The sequence below is a fragment of the Myotis myotis genome, unplaced genomic scaffold (assembly GCF_014108235.1).
Source record: "Myotis myotis isolate mMyoMyo1 unplaced genomic scaffold, mMyoMyo1.p scaffold_m19_p_12, whole genome shotgun sequence".
In the NCBI taxonomy this organism is placed as follows: Eukaryota; Metazoa; Chordata; class Mammalia; order Chiroptera; family Vespertilionidae; genus Myotis; species Myotis myotis.
Window position 1 is genome coordinate 73,720,918 of NW_023416316.1, and position 15,360 is coordinate 73,736,277.

The 15,360-nt window shown below is 44.6% G+C and overlaps 1 protein-coding gene and 1 long non-coding RNA gene across 2 annotated transcripts in view; both read right to left on the reverse strand.

Annotated features, from left to right (window-relative positions):
* The window catches only part of ZNF367 (zinc finger protein 367), a 30,331-nt gene extending 19,460 nt beyond the window's left edge, over positions 1-10,871 (reverse strand). Inside the window, exon 1 of the mRNA XM_036331422.1 lies at positions 9,926-10,871. Coding sequence (XP_036187315.1) covers positions 9,926-10,321 — 396 coding nt within the window. The 5' untranslated portion in view covers positions 10,322-10,871. The remainder of the gene's footprint in view (positions 1-9,925) is intronic.
* On the reverse strand, positions 8,133-9,721 carry LOC118667647. The gene is made up of 2 exons (XR_004971352.1): positions 8,930-9,721; positions 8,133-8,281 (listed from the first exon to the last, which is right to left on the reverse strand). It is a non-coding gene; the product is annotated as an uncharacterized LOC118667647 (long non-coding RNA).
* Positions 10,872-15,360: the final 4,489 nt, after the last annotated feature.

The following is a 15,360-nucleotide window of genomic DNA, read 5'->3' on the forward strand; positions in this document are numbered from 1 at the left end:
TTGTTGGTGGGATCTTTAGGGTTCTCTATATACAGTATCATGTCAACTACAGATAATGAGTTTTACTTCTTCCTTTCCACTTGGATGCCTCTTATTTCTTGTCTGATTGCTCTCTTGGACTTCCCGTACTATATTAAACAACAGTGGTGAAAGAGGACGTCCCCATCTTGCTGCTGATCTTAAGGACAATGGTGGTAGTTTTAGCCCATTGAGTATAATGTTTTCTGGGGGTTTGTCATATATGGCCTTTATTACCTTGCCGTATGTTTCCTCTATGCCTGCTTTGTTAAGAGTTTTTGTCATACATGGGAGCTGGATTTTATCAAATGCAATGCCTTTTCTGCATCTATTGTCATGATCATGTGGATTTTATCCTTCATTTTGTTTATGTGGTGTGACACTTTTATTGATTTGTAGACACTGTACCAACCTTGTATCCCCAGAATAAATCCCACTTGATCATGGTGCATGATCTTTTTAATGTATTGCTGGATCCAACTGCCTAATCTTTTGTTGAGGATTTTAGCATCTATGCTCATCAGAGATACTGGCCAATAATTTTCTCTCTTTCTAGTGTCATTAACTGATTTTGGAATTAGGCTAATGCTGGCCTTGTAAAATGAAGTTGGGAGCCTTCCCTCTTCTTGAACTTTTCGGAATTGAGGCTAGGCGTCAGTTCCTCTTGGAATATTTAATAAAGTTCACCTGTGAAGCCATCCAGTCCAGGACTTTGGCTTGTTGGGAGTTTTTTGGGTTTTTTTTTTTTATTACTGCTAGTTGTAATCTGTCTATTCAGATTCTCTGATTCAGTTTTGGAAAATTTTATGTTTCTAGAAGTTTACCCATTTCTTCCAATTTGTTGGCATATAGTTGTTCATAATAACCTCTTATAATCCTTTGTATTTCTTTGGTGTCAGTTGTTACTTCTTCTCTTTCATTACAACGGAATGTTATTAAGCCATAGAAATGATACATGCTACAAGGCAGACGATCCTCAAAAACAGTATGCGAAGTGAAAGAAGCCAGACACAAAAGGCTACACATTGTATCACTCCATGTGATGAAGCATCCAGACTAGGTAGGTCCAGACACAAAAACAGATGGGTGCTTTCCAGAGACTAACTGTAGGGGGGGTAGGGAGTGGCTACTTAAGGGATGCAGGGCTTTCTTTAGAGTGAGGAAGCTGTTGTGGAACTTGATACAGGTGGTGACTGCATAACACTGTGATTTTTTAAATGTTACTGAATTACACTTTATAAACATTTACTTGAAAAGCTCAATCTCAACATGGATGAGTTACCTTACAGAATAAATCACATTTAAATTTTTCTTTAGATATTAAAATCTATTTCCACAACAACCTAAGTGTGCACTGACAGACGGATGGATAAGTATATGGTGTATACAATGGGATTCAGCCTTGAAAAAGGCACTCCCGCCATATGTTACACATGGATGAACCTTGACATTGTGCTCAGGTAAATAAGCCAGTCACAAAAAGACAAATTTTACATGATTCCACTTACATGATGTAGCTAAAGTAGTCAAACATTTAGAAACAGAAAGTGGAATGGTGGTTGCCAAGGGTTGTGGGCAGGGAGAAAAGAGTTCAGTGGGTATACTAGTAATGTTGCAGTTTTACAAGATAAAAAAAGTTTTAGAGATCTAGTACGCAACAATATGTATAGTTAACACTGAAAAATGGTTAAGATGATACATTTTATGTTGTATTTTTTGCCACAATTTTTAAAAAAAGGAATGTGCAAAGGCACAGTGGCAGATTATATTATAAAAATACTAGAGGCCCAATGAACACAAATTCGTGCAAGAGTAGGCCTCCCTTTCCCCGATTGCCAGCACCGGCATCCCTCCTCTGACCGCCCACAGGCACCCGGGACCGGGCTGCTTCCTTCCTCCGGCTGCCCACAGGCACCTGGGACCCGCTCTGCTTCCCTCCTCCAGCCACCCATAGGTGCCTGGGACCCAGGCTGGCTTCCCTTGGGCCCGACTTTGTAAGGAAGGACGTCTGGTCTAATTAGCATATTACCCTTTTATTATTATAGATTCACTGCCCTCTCTTGCTGTGGGCCCCAATAAGGCCAACCTGGCCACATAACTCGCTTTGGCTAATAACATGAGAGGGCAAATTACTTGTGTGACCTCTGAGCACAAGCTTCCAAAAGCCACCACATGGTTTCCATTTATAATGAAACTCAGAATTGGCAACGTCCTAAATGGAACTTGACTTACTTATGTTTAAGTCCAAATTAGCAAATCAATTTGACAATTATTGCTGATTATCAAATATTTTCATCTTCATCTTCTTTACTCCTTGGCTATAATCCTCACTATAGCTACATGCAGCACTAGTCTTTCTTGATAAAATTGTTCATCCAGAATCAGCAAAGGGAGATCGGAATAAAATTAGAGAATCTGTTGCCACCATTTATTGAGCAGCAATAATTGTAAGATTGTTGCTGGTTATGGTCAAATCATGAATAATTGTTTTAAATATTGTTTTAAAAATGCTAAACAAATAAATGTAACATATATGATGCATAAAAAAGGTGATTCTGTTAAGAAATTGAACATCAAATCAGGTTAATTAAAACCCTTAGCGATACAACTCCTCTGCTTGAAAGAATCCTTTTCCTAATGTATGTATTTATTGAGAGACAGGGGTAGGGAGGGAGGGAAACTTCAATTTGTTGTTCCACTTATATATGCATTCATTGATTGATTCGTACATTGTGCTGAATCGGGATTGAGCTCATAACCTTGGTGAATTGGAAGATGCCCTAATCAATTGAGCTATCCAGGCAGGGTTCCTAATATTGTTTAAATACCAAAAAAATATATTGTTGACTATTATAATTATTTTATTTTTTCATTTTAGGAACTAAAAAACAAATGTGTTTATTGAGGCAAGAGGATACAAGCAATATTAAAATCAAAAGCTTCTCTAGCTTTAATTGGCATTTCCTTCTCCTGTCAAATGGGGGTGGGATTTTATTTGTACACTAGAGGCCCGGTGCACGGATTCGTGCAGCAGTGGGGTCCCTCCATCTGGCCTGAACCCTCTCGCAATCCGGGACCCCTCGGGGGATGTTGGACTGCCAGTTTTGGCCCAATCCCCACAGGCCAGGCCGAGGGACTCCACCGGTGCATGAATCTGTGCACCAGGCCTCTAGTGTGCATATAAAATGTTTGGTTAATCTCCTCCCACCCCCCCACCTCTCCCTTCCCTCTGAGATTCATCAGTCTGTTACATGTTTCCATGCCTGTGCTTTGAGTATCTACCCCCTGGTGGTCAGTGTGCAGCATAGCTACCGGTCGGATGGTCAAATGGTCAGACACTTAGCATATTAGCCTTTTATATATGTAGATTTCCTAAGGATCCCAATCTGCTCATCAAAGCCTTACACAGGGGGAAGCTGTGGAGCAGAGATTCCTTAAGCAACCCACTGGGAGAAGTCTTATCAGGGCGGAGAACTGCTCAGTGCTGCCTGCTTCTTTCTCTTCTGCTTCTTGTATTCTACAAACTGTCCCTGCAACAATGGCAGCCTAGCAGTTAAGTGAAGAGGGGCTCTGGAAGCCCACTCTGCCGACTCGGCACTGGTCCAGTCCTTCATTATTTTGTCCACAGCCTCATGGCCTTTTTGATTTTCCAAAAACCCAGGGAACTCCTTTCTCACGAGTACTCTCTGATCCTTCTTTGTTAAAGAGCCTTTATCCCCAGCAAATTTGTGAGAGGCAAACATCATGGTTCCCATGGAATGTTCTATTTGAAATGGCATTTTGGTAAGGCCCTGGCCAAAGGCACGGCAGGACCACAGGGCTGGCTGGGATGTGCAGCCGGTTATTACAATTTCAAATAACTCATCAGTTCATCAATATAAAAATTTTAAATTACCCATTTCTATTTTCAATGTTTCTGGTAAGAAAAATAAGTAAACAAGCATGTTTAGTAAGGAGATATACTTTTAAAAGTTAATCATTTGGCTGCTTTCAGCAACTCTTTAAGATCTTGTTTCACCTACAAACCATGCATGTATATTTTCCAGATGAGAAATAGAGAGCTAAAAAAATACAACATCTTAGCCATATACAAGTAAGACTCCACCAAGTGCATTCTTTGAACTAAGAAAATTAGGCCAGGCAAGTAAGTAATGATCTAATGCCCTAAAATCAATAGCTAAAGAGCATCTTGTAAATACATATAAAAATAAGCAGTGCTAAAAAAAATAAAAATAAAAAATAAACAGTGCTACTTAAAAAGGACCACTTTCATTTTGGCCTTAGCAATAAGAAAACGTTTCCAGGTACATTTTGACAATAATAGTCTCATCAGCAACCAAACATACCTGTAGCCTAAGAGAGAAATCTTGTTGCGACTGCTTGATTTGCAAGGAAAGGTTAACAAATTCCAAAACACCCCATTGTTATTATGTAGCAAGTGCAGCAAAAGAAGCTACAAGAAAGAAGCAAGATGATTAAATTGCCAAAAATGTTTCGTACTTCAGTAAATTTTTTAAATAGAATCTCAATACCTCCAGAGGTAGATTAATGACTTTTCAAAGTGTTTTCTAAACTATTTCATGATAAATGTTTTGAGTTCTCAATGTCAAAAACTAACTTTAAAATTATTTAATAAAATTTGGGTCATTTCTCAACCCACTTAACATAATGTACACATTTACTTAGGCTGAAAATGTTATATTAAGCCCTAGCTGGTTTGGCTCAGTGGATAGAGCGTCAGCCTGAGGACTGAAGGGTTCGAGGTTCAATTCCGGTCAAGAGCACATGCCTGGGTTGTAGGTTCAATCCCCAGTGGGGGGCATGCAGGAGGCAGCTGATCAATGATTCTCTTTCATCATTGATGTTTTTATCTCTCTCCCTCTCCCTTCCTTTCTGAAATCAATAAAAATATTTTTAAAAGATAAAGTTGTATTAAAACTTGGTATTCATGTAATTACTAAAGAACTAAAAGTCTTTGACGCATTTTTATACAAAATAAAATTCAAATCAAGTACTCAAGTAACATAGAAGGAAAAGGAAAATAAGTCTCAGAGAGAGGCGTATGTACATTGACAAGAAAGAGAAAATGTAAAATTTATCATATTTCCCCTTTCGAAATCAGATTTAGATACAAATTTCCTATGGCTCCCATACCTGCATCCTAACTCTATCCCCCACCTTGACCTATCTGCAAAACTTTCCAAGTCTTAATTTGAATGTGTCTATTATATTGTCTGTACCCTCATAAAGCATCTCCATTAAGATATAGACAGGTATCGATAGTATGTGTAAAGTCTCTTTGCATTAGCTTAATATTAGAAATATAATAAACCCCTAAAGTCAATTCATACATGTTATACATGGGAGCATTATCATGTAGGGATTAAGTGCAAGGGCTGTGGAGGGTCCCAATCAGTTCTGCCACTTACTATATGCTATTAACTTAATCTTAACCTTGGGGACTCTTTTCTCTAATTCCTCCTTCATCAGGTAAACAAGGTAAATTGGGAAAGGAATTCAAAACATTCAACACAGAGCCTAGCTACCACGTTAACATGTTGTGTGTTTTGTGTGTTTTTAAATATTGAATGCATTGGGGTGATACTCGTTAATAAAACAGCATCATCTGTATATTGTATTGTGTGTTCACTATCCCAAGTCAAGTTTCCTTCCAACACCATTTACCCTCCCTGTACCCTCTTCTACCTCCCTAATCTTCCTTTCCCTCTGGTAATCACCATACTGTGTGTGTGTGTGTGTGTGTGTGTGTGTGTGTGTCTATTAGCTTTTTCTTTTTCTTTTCTGTTAATTTTGTTTTATTGCTTAAAGTATTACAAAGAGTATTATATATGTCTCCATTTTTTTTCTCCCCTTGACCTTCCCCTGGCCTCCCCTACCCCCAATGTCTTATGTCCATTGGCTATGCTCGTATGCATGCATACAAGTCTTTAGGTTGATCTCTTACCCCCCCCCCCCCACCCAACCCTCCCCAGCCTTCCCGCTGTAGTTTGAGTCTGTTCGATGTTGCTCTGCCTCTGTATCTATTTTTGTTCATCAGTTTATAATGGTCTTAATTATCCATAAATGAGTGAGGTCATGTGTTATTTTTCTTTCATTGCCTGGCTTATTTCACTTAGCATAATGCTCTCCAGTTCCATCAATGCTGTTGCAAATGGTAAGAGTTCCTTCTTTTTTAAAGCAGCATAGTATTCCATCGTGTAGATGTACCACAGTTTTCTAATCCATTCATCTGCTGATGGGCACTTAGGCTGTTTCCAGATCTTAGCTATGGTGAATTGTGCTGCTATGAACATAGGGGTGCATATATCCTTTCTGATTGGTGTTTCTGTTTTCTTGGGATATATTCCTAGAAGTGGGATCACTGGGTCAAATGGGAGTTCCATTTTTAACTTTTTAACACATTTCGTACCGCTCAGGAGTTTTCTCATGTTTCGCGCGCCATCTGTTAAGGACCGCTCATGAGTGTTCTCGTTTTTCACGCCCATGGAAAAAGGAGCGAATCTAGATACTTATGTAAATTTTGTTCGGTCCCTCTTCATAGAGGAAAATGTTTTACGCAGTACCATACGTTAAAAAAGTACTAGGGCCGAAACCGGTTTGGCTCAGTGGATAGAGCGTCGGCCTGCGGACTGAGGGGTCCCGGGTTCGATTCCGGTCAGGGGCATGTGCCTGGGTTGCGGGCATATCCCCGGTAGGAGATGTGCAGGAGGCAGCTGATGGATGTTTCTCTCTCATCGATGTTTCTGGCTCTCTATTCCTCTCCCTTCCTCTCTGTAAAAAAATCAATAAAATATATTAAAAAAAAAAAAAAAAAAAGTACTAGGAACTTTAATTGTTTTTGTAAATAAAAATGTTATAATTATTGAAAAACAACACCCAAAGTGCATTATGATGATTTAAGTAAAGTGCAGTCCCTGGCGTATGTCTTAGAAATTTCTATGCGGTGCGCAATGTGTTAACATGTTGTGTTAATATGGAAGTAATTGCTCTGTACTAATCAGCTATCAGATGGTTGAAGAGTTCAGGGGATGAAAGGGGAAGCAGGATAGGCAGCTGACAGGTCCTGAAGGGTGAATGGTATCTGAGGCTAAGCACGGAGAAGCCAGTGAAGTAACCTCATTAATGCGGTTGGGGAGAGGGTACAAGGGCACAAGGTGGGGAGGCTTGGAATACCTTTATGGCAAAGGGAAATCAGACCTGCCCTTCCCTCCCAAAATTCTATAGAAGATAATGCTAATATGTAATTACACCCACAAAAGTGCTAAGCAATCTTGTGTTTAGGGGCCAAAATAAGTGGCTAGACCAGTGGTTCTCAACCTGTGGGTCGCGACTCCTTTGGGGAGTCCAACGACCCTTTCACAGGGGTCGCCTAAGACCATCGGAAAACACATATATAATTACATATTGTTTTTGTGATTAATCACTATGCTTTAATTATGTTCAATTTGTAACAATGAAAATACATCCTGCATATCAGATATTTACATTACGATTCATAACAGTAGCAAAATTACAGTTAGGAAGTAGCAACGAAAATAACTTTATGGTTGGGGGTCACCACAACATGAGGAATTGTATTAAAGGGTCTCGGCATTAGGAAGGTTGAGAACCACTGGGCTAGACGATGAATTTCTTCCCACAGGCAGGGGAAGAACAAACAGAACAAGTAGAAGCTATACCAGGAGTGCAGGACTCAGGCACCTCCCTTGGGAGCAGCAGCAACAGACAACCAATGAGCACAAATGTTGTTCTCATACCCACAGCTGCTGCTGCCTCTAACCTGCATACTGAGAAGGAGGTAGCAGGAGTGTGCTACTAGCACCAGCTTTATGGCAAACTTGTGTCCCATCTTCCCCAAAGTAAGCAGATCCAATCAGTATGCTTCACCGTGAGCATGTGGAGATGAAGAACTACCATGTAAGTACTTTCAGTGAAGGAAAACAAGGGGGACGGCCACCCTGTTTTTAGAGGATACGATCACAAATCATACTAGGTGACTTCCTTAAATAAAGGCATATTCCAGACTCCCCCACCCTGCCCCAACTGCCCCAACCCTGCACGGTGAGGAAGCTTAAATGAGTGAAGTTTTGGAGTTGTATTTGGATTGTTCATTGATGAAAGGGCAAGTTAGAATCAATTCATCTAATAATTTATCAAACAGTTACAATATGAAAGATTGAGGAAATATAAAACAGCCTTTTCACTTTTACACATTCTTCATAACTTCCAGTATATTTTAGCTCTGAAAAGAGGTGGACAAAGTGGAAATAAAACCCAAACCTGTGTGAGCAACTTTTATAAAAGGTTTGTGTGAAAATAAGTCTGTTTTAGGCCAAAAGAAACATATATATACAGATTTCATTTGCCTAGGATAACATTAATCTTCTTGGGTAATCCCAAATTAGATTATAATTAATGAAATAATTCCAAAACCTTCCACAAGTATTTGTGCATGTATGCCTTTATGTTGCTCAACTATATAACCTAACATGTTTTTTAAAAAGGTCTAAACACCAGAAGAAAAAAAAAAAAATATATATATATATATATATATATATATATATATATCTTACGAAGGGGTACCTAGAGATAGCCAAGAGTGATTGGTTCCTTCACAAACTCACTCAGCACTATTGTGCACATTTTTACTGCTTGTTCAAACTTTTACTGAAGTGCAGCTTCAAGCGCTGAAGTGTGTCAAAGCTCCTAGTTCTGTAACTTTATAGCTCTTTAATAACAATGACATTAGAAACACAAAGTGTATCAATTTCCTTGGGGCTCAAACAACACGGAGTTTCACATCTTTGCTACTGAGTGTAAAATGATCAAACTTGTTTCAGTTTATACAGTATTTGCCAATACAGATGTAGCTATCCACTAGGTGACTTACTTGTTTTATCTTTGGCAAGATGCTTATCTTCTATAGTCAGTTAGCACACAGAATCTGAATCGTGACTTATAGTAGCACCACTCACTCATTCCATAACTACTTCCTGAGCACCTTTACTCCGCATTTACAGTGTGTACGGCACTCGGTCTGCCGGAGAGAAATATGCAGCCGCCCTGGAGTTGACAGTCTACGGAGCTGAGTACAGGTATGCAGAGAGGCAGCCCGAACACAGGCTTCAGGACCAGGGGCCAGAGACCCAGCCCCAGGCGCAGCTCCAGCTCTCCACTGCCCAGCTGAGCGCCCGTGGGGAGGTCCCTTCGCCAGGCTCCAGCTCAGCCTCAACTGCCCAATCCGTAAACTGTAGGTCTGCACCAGGCAGTCACACCCTTCCCAGCGCTAAACAGTCCCGGAGTCGATCAATTCGAGGTCAGCGACTACAGCGTCGCAGGCCACTGTGCTTCAGCGCCTAGCAGAGCAGGTCGCTGGATGCACGGAGGGCGGCGAGGGCCCGACTTCCGCGGCCGAAGATTCCCCGACGCGCCTTCTCACTCGTCGGCTGCCTCCGCAGGCCTCTGTGGCGGTGGCGGGGTCGGGGCCGGGGCCGGGATCTGCGGTGATGGAGCAGAGGCTGCGCAGCCCCTTCCCGCCCGCACCCCGAGAAGCTCCAGGCGGCAGCTCCTTCCCTCCCTCCCAGGCCAGCGGACTCTGCGGTCGGCTTCCGCGACCCGGGCTGCGCGCCGGCCCCTGCACCTGCTGGCGGCCGCCCGGCCTCCCCCCGCGTCCGCGCCGCCGCCCCGCCACCCCCCGCAGGGGCCCGTTTTTTGGCGCGCGGCAGTGACGTCAGTGTCCGGTCCCCCGCCCCCGCCCCCGCCGCGGCCCCAGCAACTTCGCGTTTTAAACTCGGCCCCGCCCCACCCGCCGCGTCCGCGGGCGCTGCCAGCTCCCGGCCGCGCCGTTAACCGCCCCGCGGCCCCGCGCCCCGCCCGCCCCGCTCACCTTGAGGTGGCCGCTGTCCGGGCTGCTCGCTTCCTCCTCTTCCTCGCCCCCCGAGGCGGCGGGCTGGGGCGCGCCCCGGCCGCGGAGCCCCGGGCGCTGGGCGGCGGCGGCGGGCTGGGCGGCCGAGGCGGCGCCCCCCGCAGCACCCGGGCTGAGCGTCACGTTGTGCGCGTTCTCGCCCCAGCGCCACGGGTACACCATGAAGTCGCTGAAGCCGGGGCTGGTGGGGATGAGCGGCGGCGGCGGCTCCGGCTCCCCTCCGCCGCCGCACGTGGCCTTGATCGGGGTCGTCCTGATGACCGACACCAGCACCCGCTTCGGGGAGTCGTGGCAGAAGATGACGGGCGGCGGCGGCGGCGGGTGGTCCGCCATCGGCACTTCCACACCCCGGATCATCGCCCTTCCCCGATTCGCAGCTCCGCCGGCCGCTGGCCCTTCGCTCCCGTTGCCCGCGCTGCTCCGAGTCGCTGGCTCTCAGTCCCGCGGGCTCATGGCCGCGGACGTTTCCCGGAATCCTCCTGTGCGGCGGCCAGCGATGGAGCCGGGCAGCTCGGCGGGCACCGGGGTCAGGGCGGACCCCAGCCCCGGGGCCAGCCCGCCCTCCTCTCTTCACACGCAGGCGGCAGAGGCGGGAAGAGCGGGCGGCCCGGCCGGCGGGGACAGGAAAGCAAAACTCACGCCGCCGAACCCCCAAAATAACAACCTGCTGCTGCGGTCCCCACTCGGACTTTTCCCGCGTTACATTTCGCGCCTGGGCGGGACCAATCACAGCGAGGCGCCTGCCCACTGGCCGCAGCGAGGAGTGACAGGTCCCGCGAACCAATGGCCGGATCGGCATTTCTTTCCAGCCGAGCGAGGCGGGGCCGGCGCCGCGCGCGGGTTCTTCCTGGCCGGCCATTGGCCGCCGCTGGTGTTTTTTCTGGCCCGGAGGCCAACTGCGTTCGAAACTCCCGGGGAGCGTGGACGTCAGCGCTCGCCCCGGCACCCCGCCGGGGGCCCCGCCTCCGCCGGGCCCGGGGAGGATCGTAGGGGCGGAGGCGCGCGGGGACAGGGACGGGCGGGGGCGGGAGGCAAGAGAGTTGCTGATTGGACAAGCGTTGGGCGAGAGGCGGGCCGGGGGCGGTGGTTGGCTGGCGACCCCCCTGTGGCTGTTGGGCTGTGGTTCCCGCGCGCCCGGAGTTTAAAGGTCTGGGGCCCCATGACCGGCGCGTCCTCCCGGCGCTCGGCTCCCGCCGCTGGCTCTGCGGGTCGGAAGCCTTCCCGCTGCACGAGCTTTCGCCACACGCCCAGGGGTGCTGCGTCTCTTAACCGGTGTCCGGCTGCCCAGCGGTGAGCTCGCTGCGAACGGACCCTGTCCTCGCCCCTGACTCCCCCCAGGCTTAGCTGGGCATCCGTCCCGACCTCGTGAGCGGGGCCTTGGGGCCCATCTTGGTGGGATTTTAGGAAGTGGGCTCCCAGGTCCCCGTGCGCTGCTTGCGGGCGGAGGGACACGAACTCGGGCGTGTCCTCTCGCGTCTGGGACCGAGGCCCCAAAGTCGCCTGAGGACCCCCGCGGCGGTCCCCCCCAGTCTCCAGGCCTCTGGCACATCCCTGCGTCTGGATCCACGCGGACTCCGGGCTCCCCACAGGGTTCCCGCTGTCCAGACTCTCTGTCCACCCGCCCTCGCCTCTGGACCACACCCCGAGCCAGAGGGATGCGGGACAACCACGCAGGTCCGAGCCTGACAGTCGGCCCCCAGGGCCAGGGTAGGCTGAGGCACCGCACAGAGTGGAATGTCCTGCTCATAGTCACTAGAACGGGGAAAAGTGACTGTGTCATTTGCTCTTGGCTGTATTGCCAGAGCCTAGCCTGACTCGTGATAAGCCTTCAAAAAACATCTGTTGAATGAATTAATAAAATGAATGTATGAATGAATATCCAGTAGTCAAGGGTTAGAATTGGCAATTAAATTAGAGCACGTTAGCTCTCTCGCTCGCGCACTTTCTCTCTCTCTCTCACACACACACGCACACACACACACACACACACACGCTGATACACAGCTATGTCTAATTTCGTCACAATTATTAGAAAATGTTACTGATATGAACAACCTCTAAGATACAGTTTAAGTGATAAAAAGGAAAAATGTGAATTAGTAAGATTTCATTCGTGTGTTTTAAAAAATAGGGAAAGAATATACATTTTTGCTTTTAGTTAAGCAGAATAGCAAGATACACAAGAAAATGATACATCTGTTGACTCCGAGGAGAATTATGTGGCTGGAAAAGATTTCAAAAGATACAGCATATAACTCTGTATCTTTTGAACTTTGAACCAAGTAAAAGTATCTTTCAATAAATAAAATAGTATGTAGCTAACATTTCCTGGAGGCCTACAATAATAAAATGGATGCTTCACTTACATTCTAATATCAACTGTTCTGTGAGGCAGATGTTATTATTCCCATTTTACATATGAGAAAACTTGAGACTAACCCAAATCACGTAACCTGATAAATCCTTTGGAAGGATGCCTCTGAAAACTGCCGACGGATTATACCTCACATCTGCTGAACAAAAAGAAGAGGCTAAAAAATGGGGTCCCTACATTTCTTAGTCACATTCCTCATATTCCAAAACTTTCAGGTTTTAGGGCTTAAATCCAATTTGATACTTTAATAGTTGATGTGGAAAGCTGAAAGTTCACCTCTCATTCCACTTAACTTAGTAAACATTCATTTTGTTTTCACTATTTAATACCAAATGATTGCGCCGTTTACTTCTGAATCAGCTGGAAGGAAAATATAATCCATCTCTTTCATACTTAAAGTAAAAAAAGAAAAAGTGAGCACTCAAATTATGGGTTGAGCAAGATCTAACAGATTAAGCACCAACTGATAGTTAACTGTTAACATTCACATGCCCCGAGTGCAAGATGAATCATTCAGAACAGAACACTGACTTTCTGTTTCTAAAAATGACTCTTCACCAACCGTAACCTGGCAACTCCACGTGCCCTCTGCCACCAGAGAATAAAAGGCACGCCAGGAGCCTGTGAAGCGGGCAGAGGGTGATCGCAGGAGCGAAGCTGAGGCCATGCAGCTCGCTTGGCTCCATTTTATTGCAACTAGAAAGCTGTCTGAAGTGTGTGTGGATCATCATATTCCTGGTGTCTGTTCCGCCCCAGACCTGGCCACCAGCCCGTAGTATATACGACTCTGAAGAATACTAAGACCCATCTCAGAGCACTTACTACATTGTTACAATAGTTTTTCCTATTGTTAAAATGTAGGCCTCTTCTGGGAAAGCTATATACCTCAAACCCTCTTTTTTAAATGTACTTCAAAGTTTCAAAATAAAATCTTGAAACAAAACAAAATTATTTTTTCACTTTGGAAATACACTGTCAATAAGAGCATTTGAAGCTGCCTGGTTGCTTTTATCCTAGTTAGCGTAGGAGTCTGAGCATAACATAAATCCTTTTCAATAATTTGTCTCCACAGCTACAAGTGCAGATAAGACAACTTTACAAATACACATAGGTGAAATAGGATAAAAATGTCTGATCAGTTGTTTTGAGATTCACAGGAAGATATTTTACCATTAAAATTCTCCAAAATAATTTTCTCAATGTTCTGTTTGGCAAATATGAACAATAAAATGGCAATAAATGCATATCTACCAAAAATTTAATCTAAAAACAAAATAAATAAGCAGAACAGAAACAGACTCATAGACACACAGAGACCTTTTTGTTGGTTGCCAGATGGGAGGGGGGGTTGGGGGAGTAGCAAAAAAGGTGAAGGGATTAAGAAGTACATATCGGTTGCCCTGGCCGCCTCGACTCAGTGGATAGAGCATTGGCCTGCGGACTGAAGGATCTCAGATTCAGTTCCGGCTAAGGGCACATGCCCAGGTTGTGGGCTCGGATCCCCATTAGGGGGCGTGCAGGAGGCAGCCAATCAATGATTCTCATCATTGATGTTTCTCTCTCTCCCTCTTCCTTCCTTTCTGAAATCAATAAAAATGTATTTTAAAAAAAGAAGTACACTCGACACAAGGGTTTATAAGAACAACAAAGGAGAACAAAAGGACAAAAAGACAAAACAAAAAAAGTACAAGTTGGTTGCTACAGAAGAAATGAATATAGTGGTGTATGTAAACTGTAATAAAAAAAACTTACTGAGAATTTGAAGTTTGGCTTAAGTAGGTCTTTCAATGCAGACCTGATTCGAATTGGTGGGATGAAGCACATTATGTGTAGCGAGTCCCTAGAGGGTTCAATGACCAGTTCCAGGTTCTAATCTTGGCTTTGAATTTATTAGACACCCCTGTTTCCTTTTAGTAATTCTGTCTTTGTTTTCTAACCTGGTCTGACAGGCTTGCAACCCAAGTTAGATCTACTTGAAACCAAAAGAGCTATTTGTAAGAAAAGTAGCAATACCATCATTGCTCATTAAGAGATATTTGGGTATTTGTGACATTTAAATGCTTCAATTTTTCTAATATTTGAAAGATTGATGCCATGAACATTCTTAGGTATACCATCTTAGGTGCATGTGCAAAATGTTGCTGGGTTGGAAAATTACTGGGTTGAATGCTATAGAACTTTTTAACTGATAGGTATAGCCAAATTGCCTTTCTAAAATGCTGTTATTTTATATTTATATTTCTGCCAATAGTGTAAATCAGTTCCTATTTTCTCACATTCACTTTAATCCTGAGTATATAAATATTTTTTATTGTTGCAAAACTGATGGGAAAAAATAATTTATTATTTAAATTTGCACTTCTTTGATTATGTTGTATTGCTAGTTATTCGATTTTTTTAAAGAGTTATTTCTTTTTTTTTAATATATTTTATTTATTTTTTACAGAGAGGAAGGGAGAGGGATAGAGAGCTAGAAACACTGATGAGAGAGAAACATCAATTCACCTGCCTCCTGCACACCCCCTACTGGGGATGTGCCCGCAACCAAGGTACATGCCCTTGACCAGAATCGAACCTGGGACCCTTCAGTGTGCAGGCCGACCCTCTATCCACTGAGCCAAATTGGGTAGGGCAGCTATTCGATTTTTTCTTCAGAAAATTCCCTGTCCATGTCATTGATGTATTTTTCCATTGAGTTGTCTTTTTCTCAAAGATTTCTAAATATCTGTATATTATATATATTTATCTATTGTTGAGTATAAATATAGTGATGTATGTGAACTGTATTAAGAAAAGGAAGTAGCCCTATCCGGCTTGGCTCAGTGGATAGAGCGTCAGCCTGCGGACTGAAGGGTCCTGGGTTCGATTCCAGCCAGGGGCAACATGCCTGGGTTGCGGGCTCCATCCCCAATGGGGGGTGTGCAGGAGGCAGCCGATCAATGATTCTCTCTCATCATTGATGTTTCTATCTCTCTCCTTCTCCCTTTCTCTCTGAAATCAATAAAGAAATATATTTTTTAAA